The sequence below is a fragment of the Molossus molossus genome, unplaced genomic scaffold (assembly GCF_014108415.1).
Source record: "Molossus molossus isolate mMolMol1 unplaced genomic scaffold, mMolMol1.p scaffold_m16_p_15, whole genome shotgun sequence".
Taxonomy (NCBI): Eukaryota; Metazoa; Chordata; class Mammalia; order Chiroptera; family Molossidae; genus Molossus; species Molossus molossus.
The window spans coordinates 49,813,152-49,829,852 of NW_023425350.1; the positions used below are offsets into that span (position 1 = coordinate 49,813,152).

At 40.9% G+C, this 16,701-nt stretch overlaps 2 protein-coding genes across 5 annotated transcripts in view; one reads left to right on the top strand and one right to left on the bottom strand.

Moving 5' to 3' along the window:
- The window catches only part of WDR92 (WD repeat domain 92), a 56,415-nt gene extending 50,519 nt beyond the window's left edge, over positions 1-5,896 (bottom strand). For 3 of the 4 annotated variants that reach the window (XM_036263144.1, XM_036263145.1, XM_036263143.1), the window contains exon 1: positions 5,625-5,894. In XM_036263144.1, the coding sequence (XP_036119037.1) occupies positions 5,625-5,807 (183 nt within the window). In that variant the 5' untranslated portion in view covers positions 5,808-5,894. Of the gene's footprint in view, positions 1-5,624 lie in introns of all 4 variants that reach the window. The other variant, XM_036263146.1, reaches the window with a different exon arrangement.
- Positions 5,897-6,242: 346 nt separating this feature from the next.
- Positions 6,243-15,633, top strand: PNO1 (partner of NOB1 homolog). Its single transcript, XM_036263147.1, has 7 exons — positions 6,243-6,501; positions 6,739-6,888; positions 9,149-9,232; positions 9,651-9,711; positions 9,946-10,063; positions 13,508-13,578; positions 15,034-15,633. Exons 1-7 carry the CDS (start codon positions 6,295-6,297, stop codon positions 15,099-15,101), a joined length of 759 nt encoding a protein of 252 aa, XP_036119040.1. The 5' UTR covers positions 6,243-6,294; the 3' UTR covers positions 15,102-15,633.
- Positions 15,634-16,701: the final 1,068 nt, after the last annotated feature.

Consider the following 16,701-nt stretch of genomic DNA (forward strand, 5'->3'; position numbering starts at 1 on the left):
AACACTAATAGGTGCTGAATATTTGTTGAATGAAAGTATAAATGATCATCTATTAATCTCTTTTCTAGTGCTGGGAGGGAGAAACCACTGCTAGAGTTCATGTTCCCATTTCTCCTGCCATATTTTCACATGACATAGTTTCCAGTGTCATATATATGCAATAATGAAAACAGCATCCATATATTGAACACCTATATATCAGATGGTGTTCTAGATATTTTCTAGACCAGACCATCCCTTCTCTTTCCAACACACTCAACTGCAAACTAAGGGTTTAGAACACCCTTTCCAGAGAGGAAACAGGTTCAGAGGACTAGACTTGCCCAAGGTCCCAGAACCAGGTAGTCTCTAAGCCCTTTCTACCAAACTAGGCTGACTCCAGACCTACATGTGTATCAACTAAATAAACACTTTATCACGGAGCCCCCATTCTGTAAACTTCAGAGTCATTAGAAACACCAAAGAAATATTCCAATACCGAAATGGATTGTGAAGTAAATGGTTCAGGTATAAATTAAACCTTCAGATTTGTGTCCTTTGGTTTTTATTTTTACCTTCATTCGTATCTTTACAAGACAGAAATACATGGTACTTGTTGTGCAAGAATCAAATTAGACTCAAAATATATAAATATATTAACAAATAAACTCAAGCATATAAACATCTTATCTGTCCAAGGATGACTGCACTTTGCTCAGAAGGGCTAAGCTACTCTGACAAACGGGCTTTTAAAAGCAGGGGTGTCTTCTCTTTCCTCAGACATTCATGAAAATCATAACAGTAGCTAAATTAAGAGAAGATGCTGGAATAAAGGTAATTTTTATAGCTCATAAAAAATGCCAATTTTTTATTTTATCTTTTAAAAAGAGATTAAAAGAATTCAGTGGTTACTTAAAATTTTTCTTGCTAGAAAACCGTTAAAAAAATGAAGCTCTATTTTGTGAAATTTGACCCACAATGATAATTAGTAGATATTGACTTTTGCTATATGATAGTGAAAAAGACCACCGTGATGGCCGTGTTTGACCCAGATGGTGGTTCTCTTTGCTACAATGAGTTACCATGATAGAAGCCCATGATGGATAATTCTACTGAGATCTATTTTTGTTCTGTCTGTGGGTGGGTCTAGTACAGCTTGTCAGTATTTCCTCCTCCACATCCTGGCACTACTTAATTAACATTAAAAGATTTAGTCAACCAAATGCAAACAAGCAGTGAATTCAGTGCCACTGGGGCTAAAAAAGAACTGTATTAACTTATTACTGAATTTTAAAGTGTAAACATCCCCAACTATAATTCCATTTTTCAGGGCTACCCCTAGTCCTTTATGCCAATTAGAAAAAAGGTGCCTTTGTCCTGGCCAGTTTGGCTCAGCACTCAGAGGGTTGGCCTGCGGACCACTGAGTCTCAGGTTTGATTCCAGCCAAAGGCATGTGCCTCGGTTGTGGTTTGTCTCTGGCCCTGGTTACGGTCATTCGGGAGGCAACCAGTCAATGTGTCCCTCTCACAAGATGTTTCCCTCTCTCCCTCCCTCTCACTCTATCCCTCCCTCTCACTCTATCTGAAGATAAACAGAAAAATATCCTCGGGTGAGGATTTTAAAAAAGAAAGAAAAAAGGTGCCTTTGACAGGCTGGATGAGAGAGATGGATTTCAGCTCTCACTGAACTCTTGGCCAAACACCCATGGGTGATACAACAAATTGCTCAACTGTACATGGAGGCCTTGCCCTCATTCCCCATCTATCTTTAGTGACAACATAAGGAAGGCACCAGAAAAGACCCATTTTCTTCCTTTTTTATCTCGGACGTACAGTCTTTGGAGTACGTGACTTGAGGTGGTCCCACAATGATGGAATCTAGTATGTTTCCTAATATTTTAATAAATTACTCATCTAGCCCCATTGTAGTCAGCCCTGACACTCTTTAGAATCACCTGATGGAAGTCCGGCCGGTGTGGCTCAGTGGTTGAGCATGGACCCATGCACTAAGAGGTCGCCAGTTTGATTCTCGGTCAGGGCACATGCCCAGGTTGTGGGCCTGATCCCCAGTGGGCGGCATGCAGAAGGCAGCCAATCGATGTTCTCTCTCATCGATGTTTCTCTCCCTCTCCCTTTCTCTCTCTCTAAAATCAATAAAGAAAAAAAACAATTTAAAAAAAAAGAATCACCTGATGGAAGCTGAAAATATACTGATGTCCAGAGCGCACTATAGTCTAGATATGAGTCCCAGTATAGCAGAACTTCTTGGGATAGGACCAAGGCACGCATATTTTAAAACACACACACACACACACACACACACACACGCCCGGTCGGTGTGGCTCAGTGCACTGAGCATCATCCCATGGACTGGGAGGTCCTGGTTGATTCCTGATCAGGGCGCATACCCGGCTTGCAGGTTCATTCCCCAGTGAGGGGGCCTGCAGGAGGCGGCTGATCGATGTTTCTGTCTCTCTCTCCCTAAAAAAATCAATAAAAATATATTTTTAAAAAGTAAGTAGCACACACAAACAATAGCAATACACATTCAGGTGATCTCCATGCACATTGAGTTGAGAATCACTGAGCTTGTACTTAACCTATATTCTTCCCCACTGCATCATCACAGCCAAACACAATGTTAAGTTCTTAAATGTTTTTGCATTTTCTTAATCCTTTCTTTAGATAGCAGGCTCTTTAGGAGTAAGAACTCATCATTCAAATACTGTTGGTCCTTCTTCAACATAGTACCTTGAAATAATAGGTTCTCAATAGATATTTTATGGCAGAAAAAAGAACACCCAAAAGATATAGGTGAAGCATAAAAAGTGGTTACTCGTAGAGTTGAGATCATGGGTGATATTAATCTTCCTCTTTTTTAAAATCTATATTTCTAAAATGTTCTATCATTAAAATATTACTTTTGCAAAAAGGCACATTTATTTTAAAAACTAGTTAGAATCCTCCAGAATCTCTAGAATAGACAAAAGGCACTATTTCACTTTTTGGAACAAATATATTTCTGAAATGTACACAAACCATAGTCTTTTTTGTTGTTGTTAACCCTCACCCGAGGATGTTTTCACCATTGATTGATTTTTAGATAGAGTGGGAGGGAGGGGGAGAGAGAGAGAAAAATCGATGTGAGAGAGACACATCAATTGGTTGCCTCCTGCACAACCCCAACCAGGCCTGGGGATTGAACCTGCAACCCAAGTATGTGCCCTTGACCAGGAATTGAAATCTTGACCCTTTGGTTCTTGGGCCAACACTCTAACCTCTGAGCAAAACCGGCCAGGGCCAAATCATACAGTCGTATAAGAAGTCACGTCTATATATGCTCTCTGGTTGAGCTTTGACTGGTATTTGTTCCTAACACTTCACCTTTAAATTTATTTCTGCTATTCTAATGTTTCCCATTTGTTTAAACCCCTGACCCCAATCATTTAATGTATAAATCAATATTTACATTACCCAAATTACATTAAGTACACGATTGTCTAATCACTAAGCTGTATACCTGAAACCAATATAAAATAAAATTGAAAGAAAAAAAATAAAATACCCAAGTTACATCCTTTACAGACATACATTTTACTCATTCTTTTAACAAGTAATTTATTGAGTTACTGCTCCTTACATTCCATATTAAAGAAAGACATTGCACTGGACAGTATGGCTCAGTTGGTTGGGCATCCTTCAGAGCACCAAAAAGTTGCTGGTTTGAGTCCTGGTCAGGACACTCGCCCAGGTAGGACACATGCCCAGGTTTCTGGCTCCATCTCCAATAAGGGGAGTGCAGGAGGCAGGCAATTCATGTTCTGCCCTCACACCAACATTTCTCTCTCTCCCTCTCCCTTCCTCTCTCTCTAAAAATCAATAAAAAAAAATCTTAAAAGAAAAAAGAAAGACACTATCATTACTCTCCAGGAGTTTACAATCTAAAGATAAATGGGACAGAGTGATATATTTCAGGGACAGATAGTAAGTACCACAGGAATGCAGAGTAAGAAAAGTTACTTAGTGTGGGGTTCAGAAAGGGACTTCATAAGTCAAATAATCTGAACTGGACCTTAGAACAGCAACAGGTGACTGACTGAAGGCTAAGTGGTGAACAACTTAAGGAAAGATAGAAAAGAACAGGCCATGTTTACTGAGCAAAGTCCCTGACTAGTGAAGACAAAGTGAACACGAAAACTGGCACCCATAGAAATTTAAAGTGGGATGGGGCCCAGTTTACCTTCTAATCTAAACTTTCCTATAGAGGCTATATTCATCCTTTACTAATCTCTGACTCCTCCAAGCAGATTCTCTCTATAGCTTTTGATTCCTGGAGTTGTCAACCTTCTCTGTAGTCTATTACATCCCTAAACACCTGAGTATGTTTTTTTTTCAGGCAACCCAAATCAAGGAATTTTAAAAACTGTAAACAGGTATAAAAATGTTAGTTAACAACATTATTCTTAAGTTCTTTCACTAGTGATCTTTACAAAACTTGTAAACTTGATCATGCCACACACTGCTTAAAGCTCTTCAAGGATGTCATGTTTTTCTTAGGGGAAAAAAACAAAGGCATAAATTTTAAATGACATCAAGATCTTGCAACTTTTGGTCCTTGCTTACCACTCCTGTTTCTTCTATTTAATTAATTTTTTTTTTTATCCTCACCCAAGGACATTTTTCTATGTTTTGTTCAGATAGAGTGGGAGGGAGAGAGAGAAAGAGAGAAACATCGACGTGAAGGGACACATCGAGTGGCTGCCACCCACATGACCCAACCAGGGCCGGGGACAAACCACAACCAAGGTACGTGCCCTTAGCGGGAACCGAACCCGGGTCTCTCTGGACCGCAGGCCGACACTCTAACCGCTGAGCCAAACCGGCCAGGGCCCACTCCTGTTTCTTAATAAGATAATCTTTCTCCCATCTCTGGGCTTCCAAATAGACCGTTTTCACTGGAAACCTCCTCTACTCCCAGTTTGGCCTAGATAGGTCCTACTCATCCGAAATCTGGTTTCACTCTCACAGAACCGAGTTCTTTTATGTTTGAGAATTCATCTTGGTTTCTATTTGGGTGATTGGTTTGATTATTTAACTGATTTTCTTTCCCATTAGAAAACCACCTGAGATCGGGGACACTGTCATTCACACGCCTGGGAATACCTGGCGATCAACTGATACTTGTTGCAAGAATAAATGTTGGGGGGGGGGGGGTCTCCTGTAATTACACGGCAGGCATACAGGAGCCAGCTTCAGCTCTGCTTGCATGAAAAAGCATTTTACTAACAAGGGCCCATTAACAGACCCTCCACAAACTGCGCACTGCTCCAAAGGGCCTCGAATTTGGATCCGAATTTGTAACTGCTCTCCCAGAACCCTCGTGCTGGACTCAGGGGTCGCGGAGAAAGGGCCGGGAGGGCGCGGATAAACGAGCCCGCCGAGAATTCAGGACTCGACCGAAAGCGTTTTCGTCGTATTCCTCTATCTGCGATCAACTTCGCTACTCCTGCGCGGCTCAAGCGGTGCTTCTGAGGGACACTGGCCGAAGGCACTGGCCGAAAGGAATGCAGAACCCCCAGAATCCGAACTCGCCCCCAACGGCACTCCCACCTCCTGGAACTGGGCAATCTCGACATGACACCCACCTCCCGAAGCAGCTTTAGGTCCCCGTGCTGGATCTCGTAGAGCTGAATGACGCCGGTGCCCCGTGCGAAGTTGCCCATGGTCACAAATTTGGCGCTGCAGGGCACCCACTTACAGTCAAACACCGTGTAGTTGAGGCCCTTCTGGATATGGACAATGATCTGAGGCTTCTCGAAGGCCGACATGGTCCGGCCGATTTCTCTTCCGCTAACGGGCACTTCGGAGCCCGACAAAACCCTAACCTGGAAACCAGACTCCAAACATTAACGTCAATTTGTTCCTCCCGCTTGCCGTACTCGCCCCCTGACGCCCTAGCAAGTTGGACTTAGTTGTCTCAGATAATACCAGATGCACTACTAAAATTACACAAGATTTTTCTTCATCGGGGGCACGAAATTGTTCGTCGCCTTTAGCACATATACAGATAACAGGTCACAAAGTGCTCAGGCTGTGAGTGGAGAGCCAGAGGGAGACCATAAGAAAACGGCATATTTTAGGACAGCCCTCTTTCCTTCCCAGCAAGCACAGGTCCCCTGCGTGGGGACTTCTTAGGAAAGGGGGCGGAGCCCTCGGCCTGGTAGGCGGACACTGGCGCCTGCGTGGTGCGCTTGCGCGGTGCAACACCGCACGTGTTCCAGCCGGAAGCGCCTGCTGCGGCTGAGATTCCTGAAGATGGCCAGCGCAATGGAGGCACAGAGTGCCGGGGCCGAGGACGGTTTCGCCCAGGTCTCCCGCAAGGGAGGCCGGCGGGCGAAGAAACGGCAAGCTGAAGAGCTGTCCTCGGCGGCGGAGGGCGGAGATGCGGGCCGTATGGACACAGAGGAGGCTCGGCCCGCGAAGCGGCCCGTGTTCCCGCCCCTCTCCGGGGACGGATTCCTGGTACCGGCGGGATCCCGGGACAAAACCCCGGGATGGGGGCCAGAGGGAGGGCAAGTCGCTGGTCTCTGGCTCATGTTGAAGCTGCAGCGACTTTTCTGGCGGGAAGTTCTTAGTGAAACGACTCCGCTCAAGTTTAATTCGTTCAGATGAAGGATGCTTTTCTTGTGCATCAGTTGTCAATTTACAACTGCACCGCCATTCCTTCAGACATCTCGATTGTGTGTCCTTTTATTGCAGGATGGGAAAGCAGAAACAAGGAAGATTCCAGTCCCAGCTAACAGATACACGCCATTAAAAGAGAACTGGATGAAGATATTTACTCCAATTGTAGAACATTTGGGACTTCAGATACGCTTTAACTTGAAATCAAGGAATGTAGAAATCAGGGTAAGGAGAATGTCAACCATTTCCAAATATACTAGGGTTTCTTTTACAGGGATGAAAGTGCATGAATAGACCTGTTTTGTTAAATGGTTTTCTTCCAGTTTTGTAATTGAGTGAATTTGAACTTCTCAAATGCCTTCAGAGTCTGCATTTAACACATATATTAGTTCAATTCATCAGTTGACTCTGAGATCATACCAGAATACTGGCTATGCCTGTGCATATTTTTTTATAACGTTCTGTGTTGAACTGAGAAAAGGCCAAGTAAAGAGGTCATAAACAGAAGTTTGTAAACAAGGAGCTAAAGCACCTGGTGCAGTACAGGTACTATATATTTTAATGGTATTATTTTGAAGGAAAATGTATTATTTTAGGAATAAGTAAAAGTTTTATATGTATGCATATATACATATCGGTGTCATTCCATGGTGTCTGCCCAGTGGTTAGACAATCAAAATTAATTGACTGAGTTTTTTCTGAGTGCCAATTTTGTATCAGGATCAAACACCAAAATTACTTATAATCTTCCCTTTTGAGGATTGTTATACTGTCGTCAGGACTAGTATAGACTTATCTCCCCTGAGGGACTGGAATAATATTAATGGAATAAAACTGAGAGGCACTACTCTAAATAGTTGGTAAAGTTTAAAATAGAGAACCTGACAGTAGACTTCCTTGCCACTTTCATTCAGGCTTTTATGGTTTCATGCCTGGAAACTTTTTGTTTCCTCACAGATTTCTCTTCCTTCATTGCTTTATATTATCTTTCACCACTCCATCCACTATACCAGAGCCAGATTAATTTTCCCAGACTACACTGTTTTTATTATGATACTCTGGTATCTTCAGTGTCTCTGAAGGATAAGAGTTAAGTTTTTGACTGAACTTCCCTTTCAGGTAGGAGTCCCAGTCCGAAGTTCATCTCACCACCTTTTTGAACATTTTCATGTCCATACGTATGGGTGGCTTTCCTCTCTAACGCTCTTCTCCCCATGCCTTTTGTCCTCCTATCTCAGTTCCATTCATTTTTTCAGGGTCTAGCTCAAGTTCTTTCTCCTTTACGATTAGACCATTTTTTCTGGCAGGCCTTCAGTGCCTAAACTTTTATTGTGCTTAGCTGTCTTAGTATTGTTCCATCATTAATTTGGGTTCCAAAGACACTGTTGATGCTGTTATATGCCAGACTCTACATAGTGGTGCTTTAGCATGCACTATGTCATTTTGGTTGTTAGGACAGCCCTGTGAGGTAGATGACATATCCCTATCATAGAGATGTAGGGAAACTGAGGGTCAAAGGATACCTTGCCAAAGTCATCAAGCTGGTAAGTGTCCTGGTGCTAGTAGGGACCCCTCAAGATCTCCTGCTCTGGCCTCCATATTTTACAGATGAGAACATTTAAGACCTAGAGTATCTGTGAGACTTGCCCAAGGTCATATCTAGGATTGAGACAGGGATCTGGTTTTAAATGTTCTGTTACACAACCCTGTATGGTCTCATATTGTCAAATATGTGGTCTCAGATTGTGAGTCTGTGTGGGAGAGTGGAAATAACAGCTTTGGAATCAAGCCTGTGTTCGAATGTTACCTTTTTCACCTTTTGGTGCTTTAGTTGTCTCAAACATACCAGTCTTTATATCACTTAGTATTCAGGGTTGTCATGAAGCTTAGAACTATAGTACGTAAAGCACCTTTGTAGTAGTGCATGTCATTTATAGTGGTAGGCATTTAATGAATAGCTGCTCTTTCTGTGATTATTAAATGAACTCTTTGAGGGCAGGATCCCTGCTTAAACCATTCATGGTAGTTAGTACTGGACTTCTTGCTGTGGGAAACATCAACATATAAGTTATTGAAGTCAGGAGATTATATCATAACCAGCAGAAAGACTGTGTTGAAAGAGAAGATGACTGGCTTGGTCCTTGATGCATTGATGGGATGGTCTGAGGAAGTTGAAATCCTTCAGCGGCATGCATTCCGGCTGTGCCAGAGAAATCTTACTGTTAATGCCCAAGTCAGATCAGTGATGGAGTACTGTCAGTCATTTGACAGTCTTTTAGTGGAACTGTCTACCTCTGGAGCTGGGAAAGTTTTGTTTTGCAAGTGAAACACAGTACTTACCTCTCTAAAAACTGGGCCATGGAGAATTACCCTGGGGAAGGGTGATGGTGAAGGAAGTTACAATAAAGGAAAAGGTCATTTCTAGTGTTGTTAGAATAGTATCTTTTTCATCCCCACCTGTATTCTGTGCCTTTTTAAAAAACAGACTTGTAAGGAAACCAAGGATGTTAGTGCTCTGACAAAAGCAGCGGATTTTGTGAAAGCCTTCATTCTCGGGTTTCAGGTGGAGGTGAGTGATTTCATGACATCTGAAATGGGAGCTTGAAAAATAATCAACAGGAGTGTTTCAATGATTGAGGCTCTTTTGGGTTTGTTTGCTTGTTTGTTTTTTGTTAATCCTCACCTGAGGATATTTTTTCCGTTGGTTTTTAGAGAGAGGGAGGGGGCAGGAGGGAAGGAGTAGAGAGAGAGAAACACATATCGATTATTTTCCTCCTGCATGCGTCCCAACGGGCCCTGGAATGAATCCCCGACCCAATTCTTGCCCTTACATTGAATGCATGGGCCTGTGCTCTGACCACTTGGAACACTGGCCAGGTGGGGTTTTTTCTTTTGAGTTTTCTGGTTTTACAATTTGTGAATTTTAGCTTGACACTCATTCTCAGGGATTTATGTAAAAGGGCTTCATATTTATTTTTATACTGTAGGACGCACTTGCACTCATTCGATTGGATGACCTCTTCTTAGAGTCTTTTGAAATTACAGATGGTGAGTATCTGGTGGTCTTTCATTATGAAATACTGTACTTTCGTGTTGCTGACTGTGTGTTGTGTGTGACTCTCAGCTTTCCTATAGCATCAATTGAGCTGTATTATTAGCAGCTTTTTAAAAAATATATACTTTGTCTGTTAGTAGGAAAATTTCATTAGTGATTAAACTTTATTGGAAGTGGGTGGTGCACTGGAATGGCTTGCCTCTTGAGGTCTTGCTTTTCTCATTTAGTGAAGCCCCTAAAGGGAGACCACCTGTCGAGGGCAATAGGGAGAATCGCTGGCAAAGGAGGAAAGACGAAGTTCACCATAGAGAATGTGACACGGACGCGGATAGTTTTAGCTGATGTGTAAGTATGCGATCTTGAGAACATTATTGTCATAATTTATATTTGCTCTGTTGCTTGTTTCAGAAGGTCATAAAGTTTGTATTTTATGCATAATGTTGCTACTAAATCTTTGTCAGCATATGGTTCTGGATGAATAGATAGTTTCTTACTTTGAAAACAGATTTAGTTAGGAAAACCTTAGAAATTATAGCTTTTCCCCCTCAATTAGCAATGAAGGAAATATATAGAACCACTATTAAAAGAAATTATATGACAGGTAAAAATTGAATATCTCAGGGGAATCTATTCAGTAGGGGAGAGCAAGGAGGAGATGTTTTAAATGCCATTGTGAGGCTTTCCATTTAAATATATATGAATAAAAATATACATATATATGAAGGCCTTTCATAAGGAAGGTGAGTAGTGCACATTGAGTGAAAATGAGAAAATGGTTACATGTGAACATAAATAAGATGATACGGGTTTAAGATAAGGGTCGGGAAGTCAAGCTGGGATTACCCCTCTGAGGGCGAAGCTGCTCCGTTGCCAGGTTGGAATTACTGGCAGATGGCTCAGAGTATATAATGCCATGAAGTTGGGAGATGAAGCAGTTGACTGAGAGGAGGAGGGAGCTACCTGCTACTGAATCCAGAAATAATTTAATTTGTAATCATCTCACCTTTGCTCTAAACTGAGGGGCTCAACTGTTTTTTTATACTTCAAGAATAACTAATACTACATGGGTGGCCCTCTTTACCTGAGGATAGGTATATTATGATTTTGATCTTTTATGAGTTGAATCTAGGAGTTGGGAGTAGGGAGCCAGGGGAACAGTTTTTTTGAACTACAAATTTCAAAATTTTTGAAATGTATATCACATTTTAAAATATATATAACCTTAATAACTTGTTAATTTAGAAATCTGAAAAAATGTAACTGATTTGCTATCAAATTATGGATAGTACATCTTAACTTTATAAGTATATTTATAAGTGTTAACTTAAAATGTACTAGTTGAACTAATTTTTTTAACAGCTTTATTTCAGTATGATTTACATACAATAAAGTTCACCTGTTTTGAGAATACAGTTCAGTGAGTTTGGGGCAGAGACTCTAGTCCTATAATCCCACTTCACCCACACAGCTCCACCACCCCAGAAGTTCCTGGTACGCCTTTGCAGCCCCGCCCCTTCCCAGGCACTCACCTATCTACTTTGTGTCGCTCTGGTTTTACCTAGAAATTCACAGTGTGTGTCTTTGGTGTGTAGCTTCTTTTACTTAGCATGTTGTTTTGAGTCTTTCCATTTTGCAGAATGTATCAGTAATCCCATTTTGTTTCCAGGTACCAGTCCATTGTATGGCTGTATCGCATTTTGTTTATCCATTCACAGTTGATGGACATTGGGGTTTTCAGTTGGATGCTATTATGAATACTTCTGCTAGGTTACTTTTTATATCTTTTGTGTTCCTTTTCTTTTTACAAATTGAATTACACACTAAAAATTAAAGAGATGTACTATTTTGTTTTGTTTTTTGTTTTTGTTTTTATCCTCACCCGAGGACATTTTTCCATTTTTTGTTCAGATAGAGGAAGATGGAGAGAGAAACATCGAGTGGCTGCCATCCGCCCAACCCAACCAGGGCTGGGGACAAAACTGCAACCAAGTTATGTGCCCTTAGTGAGAACCGAACCTAGGTCTCTCCAGACCGCAGGCCAACGCTCTAACCGCTGAGCCAAACCAGCCAGGGTGAGATGTACTATGTTGTAGTTTTTGCTGTAAATAGGCTAATTGGAAAATCATAAGTTGAACAATTTGTATTAATTATGATATAGTCATAAAGTGGACTGTTATGTACCTATAAGTGTTATTTTTGATGACTTGCTAATCTGGCAGAATACAGTATAATGTGAGCAAGATATAAAACTAAAAAGCACTATTTTCAGATATATGCAGTATATCAGATGGGAAGTCATGTTGCCTATGTGTACCGAGACCTACATTCCATTCCAACTACTGCTCCTACATTCCATGCCAACTATTACTCTGGTTGTTTTAGTAGGAAAGCTATTGATGCTTTACCTATTCTTGCTGGCTCTGTGTTCTCATTTTTCATGCTCTATTTTAAAGAATTTTATTTTTTTCAGACACACGTACTTTAAAAAGCCAAAAATTTCTGTCTACCTCCATTTCCTCCTCTTTAGAGGAGTCACTTTCGACTCTTAGCTCATTCTTAAAAATCATTTATCTCTGTATTTCCAAATAATCTTATTTATCTTATTTATATACCAGCTTCTTGATTTTTTTTTTCCCAGATTCACTGTTGACTTTGTACCATAATGAGGATTTAGCTATCTTTCACCCCTCTCCTCCCCGCCATCCCACACACTCAGCCTTTCTCACAGTCCAGTGTACTCTTCTTCCCCATGCTGTCCGTGCGGTGTGGTTTTCGTGAGGCCAGTGTTCAGTAGTACCTGCTGCCAGACTTTTGGAGCCCAGTTATGGAGGACAGTTGGAGGTCCCAATATTCAGTGTGCAAATGTTTGCTTGACATTGCCTGTTTTTAATATGATGCTTCTCCTGCAGCTGAGCCTGGTACCCATGTTTTTCACCTTCTCCAGTAAACAATTCCTCTCCTCCCCCCCAGTAATTTTAGAGTTCCAGAGGGGTGGTTGCCTGTTTGCACAGAATGGGGAAGAAAACCTGGGGATCATCTTGAACAGACTTGAATTGATTCTCTTGTTTTTAGCCTCACTCTTACCCCAATTTCAGAACTATCTGAGCCTATTGGGGGAGAGTATTCTGCTTGATATTCCCACTGCTGATTTTGGATGGCTTACTGGCTTTTTGGAAGATGCGTTTGAAAAGACAACATGCTTTCTTGTTGATCTTTGAGTCATTCAGCAAGGAACACCCATTGAAAGGGTCTGGGTGACCCTCAGTGAGTACTGAAGAAATGTGGATAATCTTTAGAAAGCTATGCAGTTGAAATCCAAAGATATTTTAATTAAGTACAGTATTTCTTGCACATCTTGGTACTCAATAATCTCAGCTCTGCCAGTGTGTCATCTTGGACAGGTTTCTTGTAAACCTTTTTCTCATCTGTAAAATGGTAGTAACATCTACCTAATGGTGCTCCTGTGAGGATTCAATGAGAACATTGTGTGAAGCACTAACAGACAGAAAGCACTAATTGGATGGTGGCCATTACTTACCAAAATTTAACATCTTAGGTTTATTTCTTTATTTTTAGTTTATGTTTTTTCTAGTATTTTTATTAGGATATAATTCATACACCATAAAATTTCCCCTTTCAAAGTGAGTTCTTAGCATATTTGCAGAGTTGTGCAACCATCATCACAGGCTTTATTTAGGAATCTGTCAGGATTTTACAGTTTCTAGATTACAAAACTTAGTTGAAGGAAATACATTTTGTTGCTAACTTGTCTCACCTTTTTTCTTGCAGGAAAGTTCATATCCTTGGCTCTTTCCAAAACATCAAGATGGCAAGAACTGCCATTTGCAACCTCATCCTGGGTAATAATTTATTTCTTTGTATTGTCTCTGGAAAGAGTAAACCATATTTGTAAGTCAGCTTAGGGAAATGTTGAAGACAACCAATAGACACAGACAATAGTGCAGTGAAGGCGGGAGTGGGGAGGAGGAGTTATGTGCGGGGACACCTGTAATATTTTCAACAATAAAGATAAATTTAAAAAAATAGATAGCAAATGGAAACTCTTGAGGGCTGGCAAATATGTACCCGAGAGAAGAAAGGAATCTTTTTTTTTTTTTAATAATTTGTTTTTGTTACAGATGTTTCTCATTTTTCCCCCATTGACACCCTCCTCCCCTTCCCCCCCACCCCATCCTCAGCTTTGTTGTCTATGTTCATTGGTCATGCTACATGCATGTAAGTTCTGTGGTTTATCTCTTCCCCAACAAACTCCCCCTCCTCTGAGGCTTGTCAGTCTGTACCCCACCTCTATGTCTCTGGGTTAATTTTGTTCGGCAGTTAGTTTAGTTCATTATATTCCACAAATAAGTGAGATTATGTGATATTTGTCTTTCTCTGCTTGGCTTGTTTCGCTTAGCATAATAGTCTCCAGGTCCTTCCATGCCATCCCAAAGGATAAGAGATCTTTCTTATAGCTGCATAGTACTCCATTGTGTACATGTAGCACAGCTTTTAAATCCACTAATCTGCTGATGGACACTTGGGTTGTTTCCAGGTCTTAGCTATTGTAAATAGTGCTGCTATGAACATGGGGGTACATATATTCTTTCTGATTGGTGTTTCAGGTTTCTTAGGGTATATTCCTAGAAGTGGGAACACTGGGTCAAATGGCAGTTCAATTTTTAACTTTTTGAGGTAACACCATATTGTTTTCCACAGTGGCTGCACCAGTCTGCATTCCCACCAGCAGTGTACTAGAGTCCCCTTTTCTCCACACCCTCGCCAGCCCTTGTTGTTTGATGATTTGTTGATGGCGGGAGAAAGGAATCTTTTTGCTTGGATTCCATGTCTGCTAGAGAAGAGAGAGGGTTTATTGGTTTATATTGCTTAAACTTTTGCTGCCTTCCCCTGATGAGGTGCACAGAAAAGCCATTCCAGAGTATTAGGCAGCACAGGAAGCTGCTGATAGCACCAGTCAACAATCCACTGGGTCCTGTTCCCATGGGACAGCAGAGTCAGTAACTGACAGGAGTTCTAGGAGTGTAGCAGTTTGCTCAGGAAACACTTGAGATTCTCCCTTGGTGCCCAGGTCTGGTTGATTAGCTTCTTTTTGAAATATTTTGGCTCCTAGGATTTAAAAAATTTTTTTTTAGAATAATTGAGTACGGTTTCCTTTTTAGACCTTTTGTTAATGTAAAATAGATCCAATGGAAAATGTTCCTGTTCTCTTTAGAGTTTTGTGGACTATTTAGTAGCTTCTATATATGTGAGTATATTTCTGTAGCTAAATAAGCTTTTTTTGGTTTCCTCTACAGGAAATCCTCCATCGAAGGTTTACGGCAATATTCGAGCTGTGGCCAGCAGAGCAGCAGATCGGTTCTGATTCCAAATCAGAGGCTTTTTTCTTGTCTTTGGACGCTAGAGAAGACGACCTTGCCCTCGACAAGTGGTCACAAGAAACCATGTGAAGAATTTTCAGTCACTTTTAGCCTCAGTCTCTTCTTCAGTTCTCAGCAGAAGTATAAACAAAGAAAACGTTTGATAGTATTCATTCAACAGCTTTGGGGATAGTTTAACTATCAAAATTTAGTACCATTATTATACTTTAATATACATTAATTTTAATTTATCATACTTTTTCATTTTAAGTTACATGTATAGCAGATTTACATAGTTTCTAATCTTCTTATTTGGAGGGAAAATTCTTATTTTTCTGGATGAATTTATGTTTTTTACTTATAAATTTATAAACTTTTTTTAGAGAGACAGGAAGGGAGAGGGTGAGAGAGAAACATCGATTGGCTGCCTCCTGCATGATCCAAGATTGAGCCCGCAACACGGCATGTGCCCCAACTGGGAATTGAACTGGTGTCCTCTTGGTCCATAGGATGAAGCTCAACCAACTGAGCCATACCAGCTGGGCATAAACATTTCTTTTACATGAGTTGTACTTAAAGAGCTGGTTTTGCTCAGTGGTTAGAGCTTTGGCTCAGCGACCGAAGGATCATGGGTTCGATTTTGGTCAAGGGCACGTACCTGGGTTGCGTTGAATCCCCAGCCCCCGTCAGGGTCATTCGGGAGGCAGCCACTGTGTCTCTCTCAAATAAATGTCTCTCTCTCACTGTCTCACCTTCCTTCCCTCTCATCGTCCCGCCCTCTCACTCTCCCTAAAAATCAAGGGAAAAATATCCCCAGGTGAGGATTAACAACAAAAAAGTTATCTCAGAAAATCTCTCTGAATCATGACCCTTAATACTGGGTGGTGTGTGACTCTTTTAGAATCAGGTCATAAGCAGCAGTTTGGCTACAATGTGAACCAAAAAGGCTAATCTTTGTACCTCTTTTGCCACATGTAAAATTAAAATTAAATACCTATATCACAGGGTTGACATGGGAAAGAATGTTATTTTTCATATAAGTGTATATGTTGGATTTATTTCTTCAAATAGTAAAATATGGTAAGAGAATGTTTTCACTCCTAAGAAAATATGTTCTTCAAATGTAATTGTTTTAAGTAGTGTCTGCCTATTTAAATATTATCTGATTCAGTTTATGCATTTTTTAAATGAAAAGAACTCACTTCATTAAACATGTGTAACACATTTGCTTGGACATCTCTAAATCCCCTGACCAAACTTTTTAACTTGAATGATGAGTATTTGAAAATTCATGTAAGAACTAGAAAGAGTATTAGACTTCTGTTTCCTTTATATCAGCCCCATGTGCCACTGTCCCAAGCTAGTTTGTACAGTGCATGGGATGGATATGCTCATATATTACATGGGAGCCCAATGGGGTATTGCTGGGAAAATTTCCCACCCAAAATAATTTTTTATTGTTTAGCAACAGCAGCATGGAGAAAGTATGTACATGATGGTATCAAATCTCTGCTTATAAATTTAGGACACCAAACTTCGATTTAGCTCCTTGAGTTCTGGGCACCTCCCTGGTCAAGCATTTCTCTCCTCCCTGGGGGAGCAGTA